General features: G+C 36.6%; 1 protein-coding gene across 1 annotated transcript in view; it reads right to left on the bottom strand.

Moving 5' to 3' along the window:
• Positions 1-2949: 2949 nt before the first annotated feature.
• TMEM132E (transmembrane protein 132E) overlaps positions 2950-14182 on the bottom strand; it is a 1376533-nt gene continuing 1365300 nt past the window's right edge. Inside the window, exons 8-9 of the mRNA XM_044054846.1 lie at positions 12332-12523; positions 2950-5710 (exon numbers count right to left, since the gene is read on the bottom strand). Of these exons, the coding sequence (XP_043910781.1) occupies positions 4595-5710; positions 12332-12523 (1308 nt within the window). The 3' untranslated portion in view covers positions 2950-4594. The remainder of the gene's footprint in view (positions 5711-12331; positions 12524-14182) is intronic.

Genomic DNA, 14182 nt, shown 5'->3' with positions numbered 1-14182 from the left:
GGCTGTGTAAAGTCAGCAATAAAAAATACACCTCTTACAAAATAAAGAATAATTATAAAGCTACCAGAAATGCTTAGCATAATTATACTGGAAATGAAGTCAATTTTACTTTCAGCAATACTGAGATAAAGACAAGTACTGAGTTTGTTGTTTTTTTTTTTATTAGCATCACTATCAAAGCTTTATTTTAATGCAGTTTTCAGTTTCAAATTTTGAAAGCTTGTTTGATTACATCAATATTGATATATAACATATTAATTGTGAAACAATAACTATACAAGTGAATAAGGGTACTGCTTTAGTATGTAGATGTGTGCAGACAATGCTTTCCATGGAAGATCTTTTATATTTGTAGCAAGTATCTGTAGACCTTCTTGAATAGATTCACCTGAGTTTTAACAAAATTAGTAAGACAAAATAATAGACATGTTACTGTTACATGAAGATTATTAGTTTTCAATAGTGAGGAAATTAAAGTAATAACTCTGAATGGTCATTGCTACAGCTTCTTAGTGTGCTAGCCATTTTTTACACAGCAGTTTAATCTTCACATAAAAGAGCAGCATAAACATTGTCTTTGCCCTTAATCTACCTGGACACATTCCCTGGAATTCTAGGACAATGGAAGAAAGAGGTAAGAGACTGGTAAAGAAAATTCTGAAATGCTCTTCTCTCCCATTGTCTTGCAAAATGGTGCAAGGGCCATTGTGAGTTTTTGGTTCCACACATATGCAGTCTCTTGCTGCACGATCCTTGCTATACAGTACTTCTGAGTACCCCCCCCCCCACACACACACACACATAAATACATTCACATCTCCTTACTGTTTGGATGGGTACACTCTTGTTATCTGTGGCATAGTCAAGTTATAATGATCTACACTGCAGAGTCAGCTGAATATGTGCAGAATGTAATGCCATGGGGACAATAAAAATCAAGCCTCATTCATAAAACTATAAATTTTCTCATTAGTCTGAAAGATTCTGTCACATCTCCTGATTAAAAATTATTATTATTATTTATTATTTTCTATAGTACACGTGAATGGATGAATGAGATTTTTACTTCTGTGAACCTATCTGGAGTCACAATTACTTCTTCCACTCTTACTTTTTAGTTGATGATGGATACAGGAGTTTATGAGCATCTTTGCATTGTCCATGTATTAAATCTTGTGCATTCTGCAGAAACATAGGAAGGCTAACCCTTCTGAATGTATTGGTTTGAGGATCTTTATAAATCTGAAGTGAAACTATAAGCTTCTATGCCTTCAGCAGAGCTTTATATAGCTATTGGTCTTCTATTATTCAGCATTTTCAAATCTCTTGTATCAGTATTCATGTGGTCTAATGCAAATGCCTCCTCTAACACGGAGTACAACAACCTTCTGTCTATTACTCTCCCTCTAGTTCCTAGCCATATGTGACATCTGTGAATTCTTAATAACTGGTGAAACACCACTGTACTCCTCAGTCACGAGTGTTAGAATGTGTTCAGCTTTCTTCGTATAGCCCTCTGTTTGCCTTCTGAGTGCAGGCTGGTTGAAGTCATAAACACTTTTCACATTTTTTTTTTTACCCTTTACCGTGAGTTGGAGCCATAATCTTCCAGAGGCTTCTTTTTCACATTTGACACTCTGTTATGCCTGATACTCATAAGACAGACTACACACCCTTTCACTTCTGCTTGATGGACATGTAGGGATGCCGGAGTCCATTCACTACACTATCCCATGCAGGATTTTAAATTTGGTCATTCTCTGTCACCACTGTTTAAAATGCCTACTATCCTGTAATCTCAGTTCAGTGTGTTTATACTCACTACACATTACCCACTGCTAGCTGCTATATCTGTATCCACTATGATATATTCTCTCATGTTCATTAGTATAGGCATATTAAAATAATGCAATGTAGCATACTGTGACTAAACCTCTCAATCTCTTAGCACAAGAAGTCCAGAGAAAGTATAGAATAATGGGGGGATAAAGGCCCCAAAACAGGCACAGATTTTAAATATTGCCCTAACAAGCTTAAAAAGTTGCTAGAATAACAGGATTTGTGTTACCATACATTCTTCTGAGTTTTTGAGTCTGTAATGCAAATGTATGTCACTATTTAGTGACTTCAGTCTTCAATGATTTGCCAGAAAACCACAAATTTTATGAGGAACGGACCAAAAGTCTGCACATTCTGCAAAAATCTGGACAGTTGAGAGGTATGACTTTACACGCAATCTGACAGAAGGCAAATATAAATCAGAACTGTCTGATTACATCAGCTGAATTGATGCCCTTCAAACAAATCTGGAATTTTAGCTCCAGTGTTGAACCACAGTTTCCAAAATACATACAAACTGCTGCTCTAGATAACGTATTTTTCTATAAAAGATGGCCATTGTCATTACAACTTAATTTGTGTAATATTCAGTTGGGGAACATACGTTTCCATAACTTAAAAGTTAAATTGCCATTAATAATATTAAAAATTCAGTTTCAGGAAGGAGTCAAAGCTGTGGCACTACTGCTGCTGTGGTAAACTGCACATTCTGAATAATCAAAATATTGTATTGTCTGAGGCACAAGTGACACTTAGGTGACTGTAGGAGTAACAGACAAGAATGGTAAAACTAACTTGATGTCATGTGAGCATGCATGCTACTCCATTTCTCTGCAGCTGTGTCATAGTATTCGTCTTAGTGATTAATATTTAAATGCCGATTCAGCATAACCAGAACAGAAGTCTAGCGATAGTATGTCACATGACAGGTGCAGGAAGGAAGGTACAGTCAGGGAAGGGCATTTATTTTTGTGATGTGAATACCCCAGCTATTAATAGCCAACAGAACAAAAAATATAAGGACTTAGGCTAGACCCAAGTGATGGACTAACAAGGTTATAAAATAATGCAATAGAAAATATGTTAAAAGCAGCACCAAACTTAATATAATTTAGTTTATATGTTTCTTTTTATTGGAAAAGTGAGAGACAGATCAGAGTAAACAGGAGCATTAATTGGACACACATAACATTTTATTTGACAAGAAGACAAACATTCAAGGCTTTTTACAATTTCCCAGCTGTATAAATAAATAATATTCTTCTCAGAAGGTCATCAGGGCTGTACCCTGTACCTATTATAGTTTACATATAAACAAAAGTCCAGCCTTCATTTGCTTATGTGTTTCTACATTTATGTGCAGAAAATAAAGAAAACTATCTGATGGTATGTGCTTGACATATAATGTACATAATTTATAAAAGCTCCTACACTACTTGGCAGGTATCTATTGCCTTACCAGTTATATCAAAGAGAAATCTTCTCTTTTTACATGCAAATAATTTTGGGATAGATACAGTGTTCTTTGTGTCATCACAAGGTTCACCATACCAAATGATTTCAGATAGAGACACTTCTAGTTAAAGTTTATTTTAAAAATACAGCCAGTTGGATATACTTAATTTGCACCTGGCACACGCAGGGGGATAAAGATAAGCACTATTTTAGATAAGCTCTGAGTGAAAGGAATAAAATAAGGTCATGCCAGCTCTCACATTAAGTACTTATGACTTTCAGACCCCAGCAGTCTTGCTGAAACTTCAGCAGATCAGGAGGTGAAAGCAGACTCCAAGTTTGTTGTGATCCATGAGCTAAGAAGGACTAGAGTTAGTTTAGCATTAGTAATGTCCACTTCTTATCAAGGAATCTTTAATTTAATCATATGGCTAGCAGTTTAAATTTATACCTACCCAGTGACTGCAGGAAAAAATACTGCAAAAATGTAAAGTCTTTCATGAAATGCTAATGTGTGTTTCAGACAAATGGATTTTTACCACAAAATGTACTTTTAGAACAAGATGAATGTCTGCATGGTTTGTTCAGAGACATATGTGTAAAAATTTAAACAATAACATCCCATTTGTGATAATTCAGTAGAGTACTGTTTCTCCAAAATTCCAGGCCATTTATTTTAGCCTAGCAATAAAGAACTCTTGTAAGACTATTAGTTCCTACTAGTTGCTTTCTCACTATGCATAAAGACATTCAAGTAAGGACTTTGGCAGAATCCCCAGTACATCTACCAATAGTACATTATAACACTTCTCCTGGATGCACTATGATGAAAGGGGGATATGAGTATTTTTGTGTGACCAAAAATCAAATGTCAAAACACACAGAAAATGGTGGGATTAGAACCCATCACTGTCATGAAGACTGAGTTGTACTTCTTTATGTAACAGTAGCTATTGTACTTTAATTCATATTCACAGTCACTGCCTGTAGAAGTCATTGTTCCATCACTCAAACACAGAAATTTCCAAATGTCTCCACTGGATGTTGTGTGGTTATCTGCTACCTCCATCCAGATACCCACTTACTCTTTTATGAGCTTACATAGTCTAACTTCTGAAGTCCATCAGTAGCAATGTGTTGAATATATAAAAGAACAATGCCAGTACAAGCATATTATAATAGTGCTTTTAAGGCCAGGCAATGGGCCGTCACAAATTTACGCAGCAGCCCCTGTGCAAAACAAAAAGAAAAATGTCAGTTTTAGGATGCTTCCATTAATTTAAAGCATTAAGAAATAGCTTCATGCTATTTCTTTAACCCGTCGGATATAGTTATGAAGCTCATCTGGGTCTTGTAGTCCCATGTCCTGACAGACCCATTCTATGTCTTCTTCATCTGCAATAGGAATGGAGTTATAAGCAAGTTCCTCTGAGGGCAATGTTGTAAATGTTGTAAATTTTACCCGCTTACGCTTAGAGGTAGGAGAGTTCAGGGGATCCTCACTGTGCTCCCTTGTAGAACCTCCTGAAGAGCCATCTCCTCGACCATGAACTTGGCTTTGTACACTTGTTTGGGAACTGCCACTACTATGATGATCTCCATGGCAACACTGAACAGTCTCAAGTGGATTTCCAGGGCTTTCAACTTGGGGAGAAATATCATTTTGGGTACGAAGGGGTTGCCCATTGCCAAGGAATACCCAGTGGTGAGAATGTTCCATGTTTGCTTGGCCCTCTGGGGGAATACGTTTGTGTCTATATTTCAGAACAAAAACAATGCAATTTATTAAGAAAACTAAAATAGCAAGACAAAAAACTCCAAGAAGAGCATACATTCCAATTTCCAGGTCAGTGAGACCTCGATGGGCTTGAGCAAAGTCTCCATCCTCTTCAGTATTGGTTGTAGCAGGAAAATTGCCAAGATCATCTGTCGTATGCTCAACACTGGGAACCACAGTGTCTTTGTTCTCACCAGTTCCCAGTATCACTTTTCCTTCTGTGGTGGACTTTGCTGTTGTGCTAACACCCTTGGTAGACTTTTCCTGACGTCGCCCTGTAGAAATGTCTGTATCACCATCAGGGCTGCTGTTACCTTGATAATCCTCAGTGATGCTCTCCTCAGTAGAGTCTTCTTCTTGGCCAAAGTGCACTCTGACCCTAGTATGTGCTGTAAACACTACACTCTTTCGTTTGGTTTTCTGACATAACTCACATATCATCATCTCCACTTTGATATCATCAAAACCTTCCTTTTCAGCTACAAGTGCAGGTGTATGAGTGTATGAGTTATCTTGCATTACTGATATTGCCTGGCCATTGAGGATGGTGATAGCCATGTTGTAATCCTTTGGGTCATAAATTGTTAGTGATGATGCAGTGTTGTCACTGAAGTAAAGCCACACGCTCAGAACAGCCTGCTGTTATAAAGAAAAAGAAAAAAAAAACAGTTAAAATCTTACTGCCAATGTCACTAGGCAATGCAATAATAAGTTCATGCAGAGCACATAAAGCACATGTAGGCCTACATAAAATAAACATATTCCTTATAGTCTACAGGCAGCACAAATGGGACACATTTAATTACAGTATCAGTAGGGAGACAAAGAACTTGAAAGATAAATTTAACAAAAAAGTATATGAGCAAGCTCTGTGTAATAGTAATTCATCCGGGGGAAATAAGTAAAATTTTAAGTAAGCAAAGCCTTTCATTATTAATTGCTACGTTTCCTTATTCTGACTATGTTAAATTGCTAGTTGAATGCTGAATAAACAAAGTAACATGAACAGCTTAATCACTTGTAAGCTTTCTTGTGAGTTGCATTACAGATGTAAACCTTCCACTGATCAGTTTTTATTTTCGGACTTACAGACTTGAAATCAGTAACAGAAGCCCACTACTAAAATTGTAATTATTACATTACAGCAGGCTGCAGAATTTTTCTTTGGATGTTTACACTGAGGCTAGAACTTTCTCTCCCTGACATTATTTTGACTTTTCATGTTTAGTACAGTACAGAGAAAGGCATGTTATTTTGCCTACTTCTGATAGAAAGAAAACTAAAATCTAAATAGCCAAGTAAAAACACAACCACAAAATTATGGCCTGATACTTTCATAAAGTAAGGGGAAAGGATAGCAACACTAGAAAATATTGGGTGAGGTGGGTAACGTCAGCCTCGGTCAGGCCACAGAACTGTTATGATTTGTTCTGCTTAACCTTGCATGGGTAAGTTCTGTCTCCAATGACATGTAGCAAAGTACACTTGTAGCTCCAGTGTAAAAGCCTATATTATTTCTCTTTGAAATCATCAGTAAAAACAGATAAATCATCCTACAATGTAGCATTTTTTTGTATACTGTAAGGTAGAAAGGTGAAATGAATCACTGCACACTGCTGTCAAACAGCTGGCAGGCTTTCTAGTTAAGATTTCAGTGTGTTGCATTCTGTGCATGGGTTTCTATGGGTATCTGCTGGGGGCACACTTATGAACTTTAACTTATCTGTGTTCACAGCATATGGCTGTTATATAATGGACTGGCATTGCGTTAAGAATCAGGTCTTCCCTTACAACCTCTGCTTACTGAGACTGGATCAGGCTCACTGTCACCTTGAAGTGGTTAAAGAAAAGTACTAAAAATCAATAGATGGCAATAATATATTACACATTAACTTTGATGCACAAGTGTTGGTTATTCCTAATAGAGTTAAAGATACTGGCTTTTTTTTTTTTTTTATCAAACATTGATAGCACCAGTAAGTTACGTGATTTTCACACACTATAATATCAAACTGAAATAATGAGGCAAACAAGTTACCTTCTGTTTTGCATTCAACAACTTTACAAGACAATCTGTGTCAGAATAATTGACAATATTGTTCTAATAGTCATTCAGTTGTTTTGAATGTCTATAGCTCTAAATGACAGAACTAGTTTCAACACAAACTCCTCATTCATTAGTCTGTCCTGTACCTCTTTGTTTTTGTCTGCCATTTCCATTTACATAAAGTTCCTTTGAGGTTTTGCCTTTCTGCTGAGCATGTGCTATCTCTTTGGCAGCTCCATTCTTTGCAGTTCCTCTTACAAATGTCACATTGCATTACTTCAGCTTAAGAAATGCCATCAGATTTTAACATCCATCACAGTTTTTACTAAGAACAGTGATCCTTTCAATGTGCTGATACTCTGAAGCTCATCAAAACATTATATGCAATCCATGCTTTATCTTTCCCTGTGGTGTAATAAAAATAAATACTGTACTTACGCATTATTGCAACCACATTTCAAATAGTATGAAACACTAATGCATGGCACTGCTGACTGACTGCAATCCTCTGTGATTTAGGGAAAAAACGTTTTATGAGGGACAGGAGAGGTGAAAACCGGGAAGCGTGGGGAGCTTCCGTTTTCACTGATAGGATTTTACAGTGATACAAACAAGCCACTGCTGAAGAATAACTGCCTAAACACACCATCATCCCCTCAGACTTGTGCTGAGCTGTACAAATTATCAAGACAAAAGTAAGCAAACTGAGCAATATTAACCCTAACACACCTCAAAGTCACAGTCCAACAACTAACTACAAGCAGAAGTATGCAGCATCCAACTCCTAGTACTCCTACTATGGCCCAACTACAGACTGTCACAAACAGAAAAGAAACGGCAAGGTTACAAAATGTGTGTAGTCCAACAATATATCATTAAAAGTAAAAACAGCACTTACTACAGGTTTTAACTGAGTGACTCTGTAACCTGTACCTGTAATTAAAGTCATAAATGGTATTGAAATTTGCAATGTAACTCACTGTTTTAACACTAAAATAAAAATACTAATTCATGTGCATATTAGATGTTGATTGCAGTCAGTAGTGCCATGAGTTAGTGTTTAATGCTACTTGGAATGTTGTTGCGATAATATGTAAGTACCATAAATACATTATGTAACAAGACAGAGAGGTTATTTAATGCTTAAGAACACACTTAGCAAGCTAGTACAGACCTTAAGGGAGTGATGAGGAGGGTCCAAGCTGAATATGAACTTAACATAGCCAGTGGAACCCAAGATAACTACTAATCATTCTCTACATATTTTTGGAGGTTAAGAACTAAAAAAGCCAACAATGTTCAGAGCTAGTCCACAGCATTATTGCTCATACTGAACTTAATGAAGTCATCTATTTTTCTTTGTAAAATGAAAGTTCTGTCACTTTAACCACATTAATTTCTTTGAAAAAGTAACTGAAGCAGTGAGCAGTAGTTATGCAGTACTTACAGCATACCTTGACCTAGCCAAGGCCTTTGACATTATTCCTTATGCAGGCATTGCTGACAGACTTGTTAATCTGAATATAAATTGTTATACTGTATGATGGATAGCTACCTGGTTCTCACACAGAGCTTGTGGTTTGAATTCCAGATGCCAGTTCTAAAAGCAAAAATGTATACAATGGTGTAATGCAGGACTTGGTGTAGGGCCCTCTCCTGTTCTGCATCATCTTTTAGACTTTTAGTCCAACATACCTGGCCTATGGTTGTCTTAAGTTTGCAGATGACTGTAAATTGGGAGTTGTTAGCTGATTTTCCACTAAATCAGAATTGCTCCAGTGCAAGCTAGGCCATGTTAACAATTGGTGCAAGGGCAACTGTTTTAAATTAAATAATGTGAGAAAATATAGTGTAGTTAATTTATAGGAGACACCCCCTCCAATCAGACACTTTTGTAAGGGGTCTAGGCAGTCTTATTGATTATTTCATTACATTTTGGCCATCAGGTCACCACAATATTTCAGAAAGGCTTGTATCTGCGTCATCTAATTTCCAAAGTCATCTCATCTACATCCAACAAAGTAAATGCATGTATTTGTCTAAACATATCATTCAGTTTGAGAAATAAGAGAAATTCCAAAATAAAAAAATATTACTAGTAATAATAATGGCCCTCTCTCTGTACTCATTTTTTGACAGGCTCTTCCATTTGGGTCTGTGTCTAACTTTCAAGCTATTAAAAGATCCATCCCTTTATGATTTCTTGTTCTTTCTGAGAACACATAGATATTCAATTACCTGGTTAAAGGAACAAAACCGTCTCTATCAGATAAATAAGAAATGCTGGTGTCCATATCTTAATGTATTCTCCACCTCTGGAACAAACTTCCAACATACATCAAGCAAAGTAGCACTCTTGCCACCTTCAACGTAAACTTAGAATATTGGATGGCCATCCTCTAATAATTCCTGGTGTGTCTTGTATTGCCCTCCTTAAGGCTGAAACTTTTGAATATGGTTTACTGGCTAAACTTTGTAATGGTCTGCAGACAGACTGCCTAGTATTTAACTATGAGTCCATGAGCTTATGAAGCATATACAGTGTGAAAAGTTAATTTCTCAACTCTGGATAGACCAGTGACAGTAACAGCTGAGGCCCTGCATAATAGCAGCTCTACATTCCTAGTGACTATATATATCATTTAAATACTATTCTGGTTAACTCATTGTTGCCTACAAGTATAGTCATCAGGAAAATAGAGTTCCTGTGCATCCTTTTTTAAAGTCTAATTAGGAAGTTCTGGTAAGGGTATGTACATAAATCTAAGGCAGTAGGATGGCAGCAACAAGCTGACATGATTTGCTAAGCACATCAGTGAAATGGTCAGCACAGCACATGCAGAGCTGGAGTTAATAAGGAGAGAGAAAAAGAGTGTAATACTGTCTTGTTGGGGGTGGTGTATGCAAGCAGAGAGTGTTAGTAAAAATGACATTAAAACATGATGGTTAATTTGAACATATTTTAATATAAAACTTCACACAATGTTTTTACTGATAACTTGCCTTTTAACACAAATGGTTTTGTAAATGAATATTGTTTTGAACCATTTCGAAAATTTATAATTTGCATAGATTTGGCAATATCACAGAACGACTATATGTCATGCCCTCTTGTCATATATTACTGGGAAATTCTTGAACAGACTAATAATTCTGTTACTGATATTTTAGATGTGTCTTGCACTATTTAAGAGTTATGAGTCTTTTGCAAACAAAATAAAGTTTTCTTTAATAAATCTGCAATATTCATTCGCAGGCCATTGTTTACTGAAAAGCTGTCATATTTTACATTTTTGTGACTTACACCATTCATCTAATTTGGCATTCAAGAAGTAAATGGTTTCCTGGCTAAGAGGATCTCAGGAAGCAAAGGTGTTCCTATTGCTGTTTAGAATGAGTTAAATGGCTACAAATATTTAAGTCTTCTGGTTTTGGTTTACAAGCAGTTTGACACTAGCTTGGGGTGATGTGGATAACTTATGGGCCTACTTCCACTGGCTATTGTCATGGAAACAAAGTAGTACATGTCCAGCTTGTCAGTGTTATAAAACCAGTGATACACTTGCCTAAATGGTGTCTCCTTTGAAATAAGGTTTTGCTTACTCAGAGAAGATGAAGGTCGCAGTTCTTTAACACAACTAGTGCCAAAGAAATTAATTATAGGCAGACTGAGGGACATTGTTAGAGTATGAGGATACACATAAAAGGAAACATTGATGTGCTATAAGTAGGCCATCATCAGCCTGAGCTTTTACACATGCTGTTGCCCTTAGTAGTATCATACATACAGTTTAGAAAGCATCCATGAAAACTACAAACAGAGGTTGGAGTGGATATGAAAACATCAGAAAGAGCTCATATCTTTATGGAAGTGTTAAACTTTGTGGAGTCACTAGTGCCAGCCGATCTGATATCACTTCATTTTCTGCTTCACAATGGGCAAGCATATGAAGTGATAACGTCTCTTCTCAAGGAGGGTAATCTGTAAGGGACAACTGGCATTTGTCAGTTACAACCTATGTGCTATGGGTTTTGCTCTTGATGAGTGATTAAAGTAGAGGATGAAGTAAACTTAAACTTGAATAAGACTGTAGAAAAAATGTACCAAGACCAGTCTCATTGACTCTGATCAAGTGTATCTCAACACTGACTCTGGATAAATCATGCTCAGTACAACAAACGAGCCATATGCAGAAAAAAAGAAAGATGGCAAAAAGGAATGACAACAATCTCAGCATTGGTGGAATAGCTTTAGAAAAGTGTTGATTTGTATCATACTAGCTTAAGCTTCTAGGTCAATGGGAACAAAAATCAATGAATATAAGACTACAATATGTGACCAGAGTTTGACTACCAGTTTGGGTGCCTGCTGGATCTGGCATAGGGAGAAAAGGAATGACAAGGCTTTCACCTGCCCACCTCTCTGAGGGGAGAGACAGTGCTCATTAGCACAATCCCTACAATAGGATCACTGGTTGAGGTTTCACACAGAAGTCCTTGTCTACAAGAGAGTGAGGGGAAGGCCAGTAAATCATGTTTTACAGAGGTATGTAATGCAATGCAAAGGGCCATTGCACATTGATTTCTTGGATGTAAGAGTATGTGGTTCTTGCTCCAAGCACAAAACTCTCAACCACCCCTGATGGCTGCCTCAGTGATGGTTAGTCTCAGTCATGTCTCTCTCTCTCTCTCACTCTCTCTCTCTGGTGATGGTGAGTGAATGGCCAGCTGACTGAGAAAGAGTCTGATGTCAGCAGGCAGTGGAGGCAAAAAATGCTAGGAAAAAAAGTGAAAGCATAGTTTTCAACTGATGTACAAAGAGCATTTAGAATTTGATGTAGACAGTCCTGACAGAAACCTGCTGGCAAGCATGAATCCATAAAGCTAGCCTCCCAAAAGCTGATTCAATTAGGTATGTTAAGAATTCTTGAACATGGCTTCTAGAAATCATTCTCATCACAAACACTGACTCCTCTAAATAAGCATTTTGTACTCTTGTTCTCTTATCAATAGTTGGATAGTATAAAAATAATTAGTACAATAATACAGATTTCTGTGTCATAGTCATCTTCATGGTCTCTCCCTCAAAATACTAGAAACTGTAATTGTTACATAGGGAAAAACAGAACAACAATCATTCTAGTATCTTCGATGTGCTGTTTAATAAGGAAATCCTAAGACTCACTATATGTGTTTTCAGACAGAATTTTTACCTGATTTAGAAGTGACAGTGTCTGCTGTGCAGCTGCCTTGGCAATTAAAGTGTGACTGCTCCCAGGACTCGGCTGTAGTGACAGTGATAAACCAGATACCACTTGAATCTTAGCATCAAGAATAGTGACTTTGTCATCACCGACAGTCAGTGTAGTTTCACCCAAAACAGCTTCCATTAGTGGTGAGTCAACCTAGAGAGGAAAATATATTTTTAATTAAATTATCTAAGATCTAATTTCAATATTTATAACTTATACAAAAGAGTATCAGCAATATATTTTTTCAAAGAGGAAAATAAAATGAATATAACTATGGGATACAACCAGTATTTTTATATAATACCAGACCAATAGATGAAATATTAAGAACAACAAATGGATGATGGAAGTGTGTATGTAACAGCCTATAGTTTAAAAATGCATGTGATTTTCAAGTTTATAAAAGAAATTATAAGTCAGATTAGTATCTGATTAGATGACGTTTTACCTAAAATATTAAGAAGTTTGGTTTGGTGTATACAATAGAGAGAGATGAAACCACCGGAATATATGATGACTAATGTGTAATTTCAACAAAAGCTAGAACTGCTGACACTTTCCTGAAATATGCCATGTATGTATTCATTACAACCAAAATGACTATTGGATGAAAATATATATACTGATTCCCAAATGGGTGAGAACAATTGACTGAAAACTCATTTGACTGAATCACAGTTACGGTGAAGTGTTTAAGCAGAATGCAATGGTGTCATTTCTTATCAAAGGAGTTATTAGGGAACTGAGCCTAGAAGAGTGTGTGTCGATAGGCGGTGGTCATTGTCTTGTCCACCTGTCCAGATCTACAGATGTTTGTGCATCAGCACTGATTCATTTTGTGGCATTTTATTTTCTCTACAGCCATGCAACAGTGGAGTAAATATATGTAAGTAATGTGTGTGTGTGTGTGTGTGTGTGTGTGGGGGGGGTGTTTTGTAGAATGTTTGCTATCAATTGTGATTTGGTGAAATGAGTGATCATTTGTGATCAGTGTTTTGTGATTTAGTCAAATGAGCTTTAGATCCACATGCAGATATGCCCACCAACTTCAACAGCCTCAATGACTGTGTAATGCTCAGATGTGTGATTATGTTAATCACAGTAATATATTTCAGTTTATTGCTGGCAGACACATACAGTCATACCACTCATCTGTCCCTGGTTTTGCAATGTGCATCTAATTTTGTCAAACACTGTTGCCCTGCCCTTTGTAAAATATTTGCTTTTCTGATAAATCATCTATAATTACACTCAGCCAATAATGCCAGACATTAGACTTTCATTCTTTTTATTGTTCAGAATATGCATGTTGATGCAAAACCTCTCATTATATAACATCTGTATGTGAATTACAGTGATATCTAAAATTTCATCTGGATTTGGGGCCTTTGTTCCATTATCATTTTTGGCTTTGTCCACAATTCTCATACAAATAGGATGAAAGATATGCATACAGTTCAATCCATTACAACCTCTGGACACACACAAATGCACCAACATAACCACCAATTCGAGATACTTTACTGATTGTATATAACTCAGATGTCTGATACTGATCAAATGAATAAATTTGTAAATAGCCATAGTTATGTGTTTCAGCTCAATACTGGCACTGCCATCCTACTACACATACACAGCATGTGTTCACAAATATCCTCAAACATGCACCCACAAACACACACAGAAACACAGACAGATATAGATAGATAGATAGATAGATAGATAGATAGATAGATAGATAGATAGATAGATAGATAGATAGATAGATAGATAGATAGACTAATATTTAAAGACTGCAAAATTCTACGAATT

Source organism: Protopterus annectens, chromosome 13.part0 (genome assembly GCF_019279795.1).
Source record: "Protopterus annectens isolate FY-2018-M chromosome 13.part0, PAN1.0, whole genome shotgun sequence".
Taxonomy (NCBI): domain Eukaryota; kingdom Metazoa; phylum Chordata; order Ceratodontiformes; family Protopteridae; genus Protopterus; species Protopterus annectens.
This window is presented reverse-complemented; position numbering and strand designations above follow the sequence as displayed.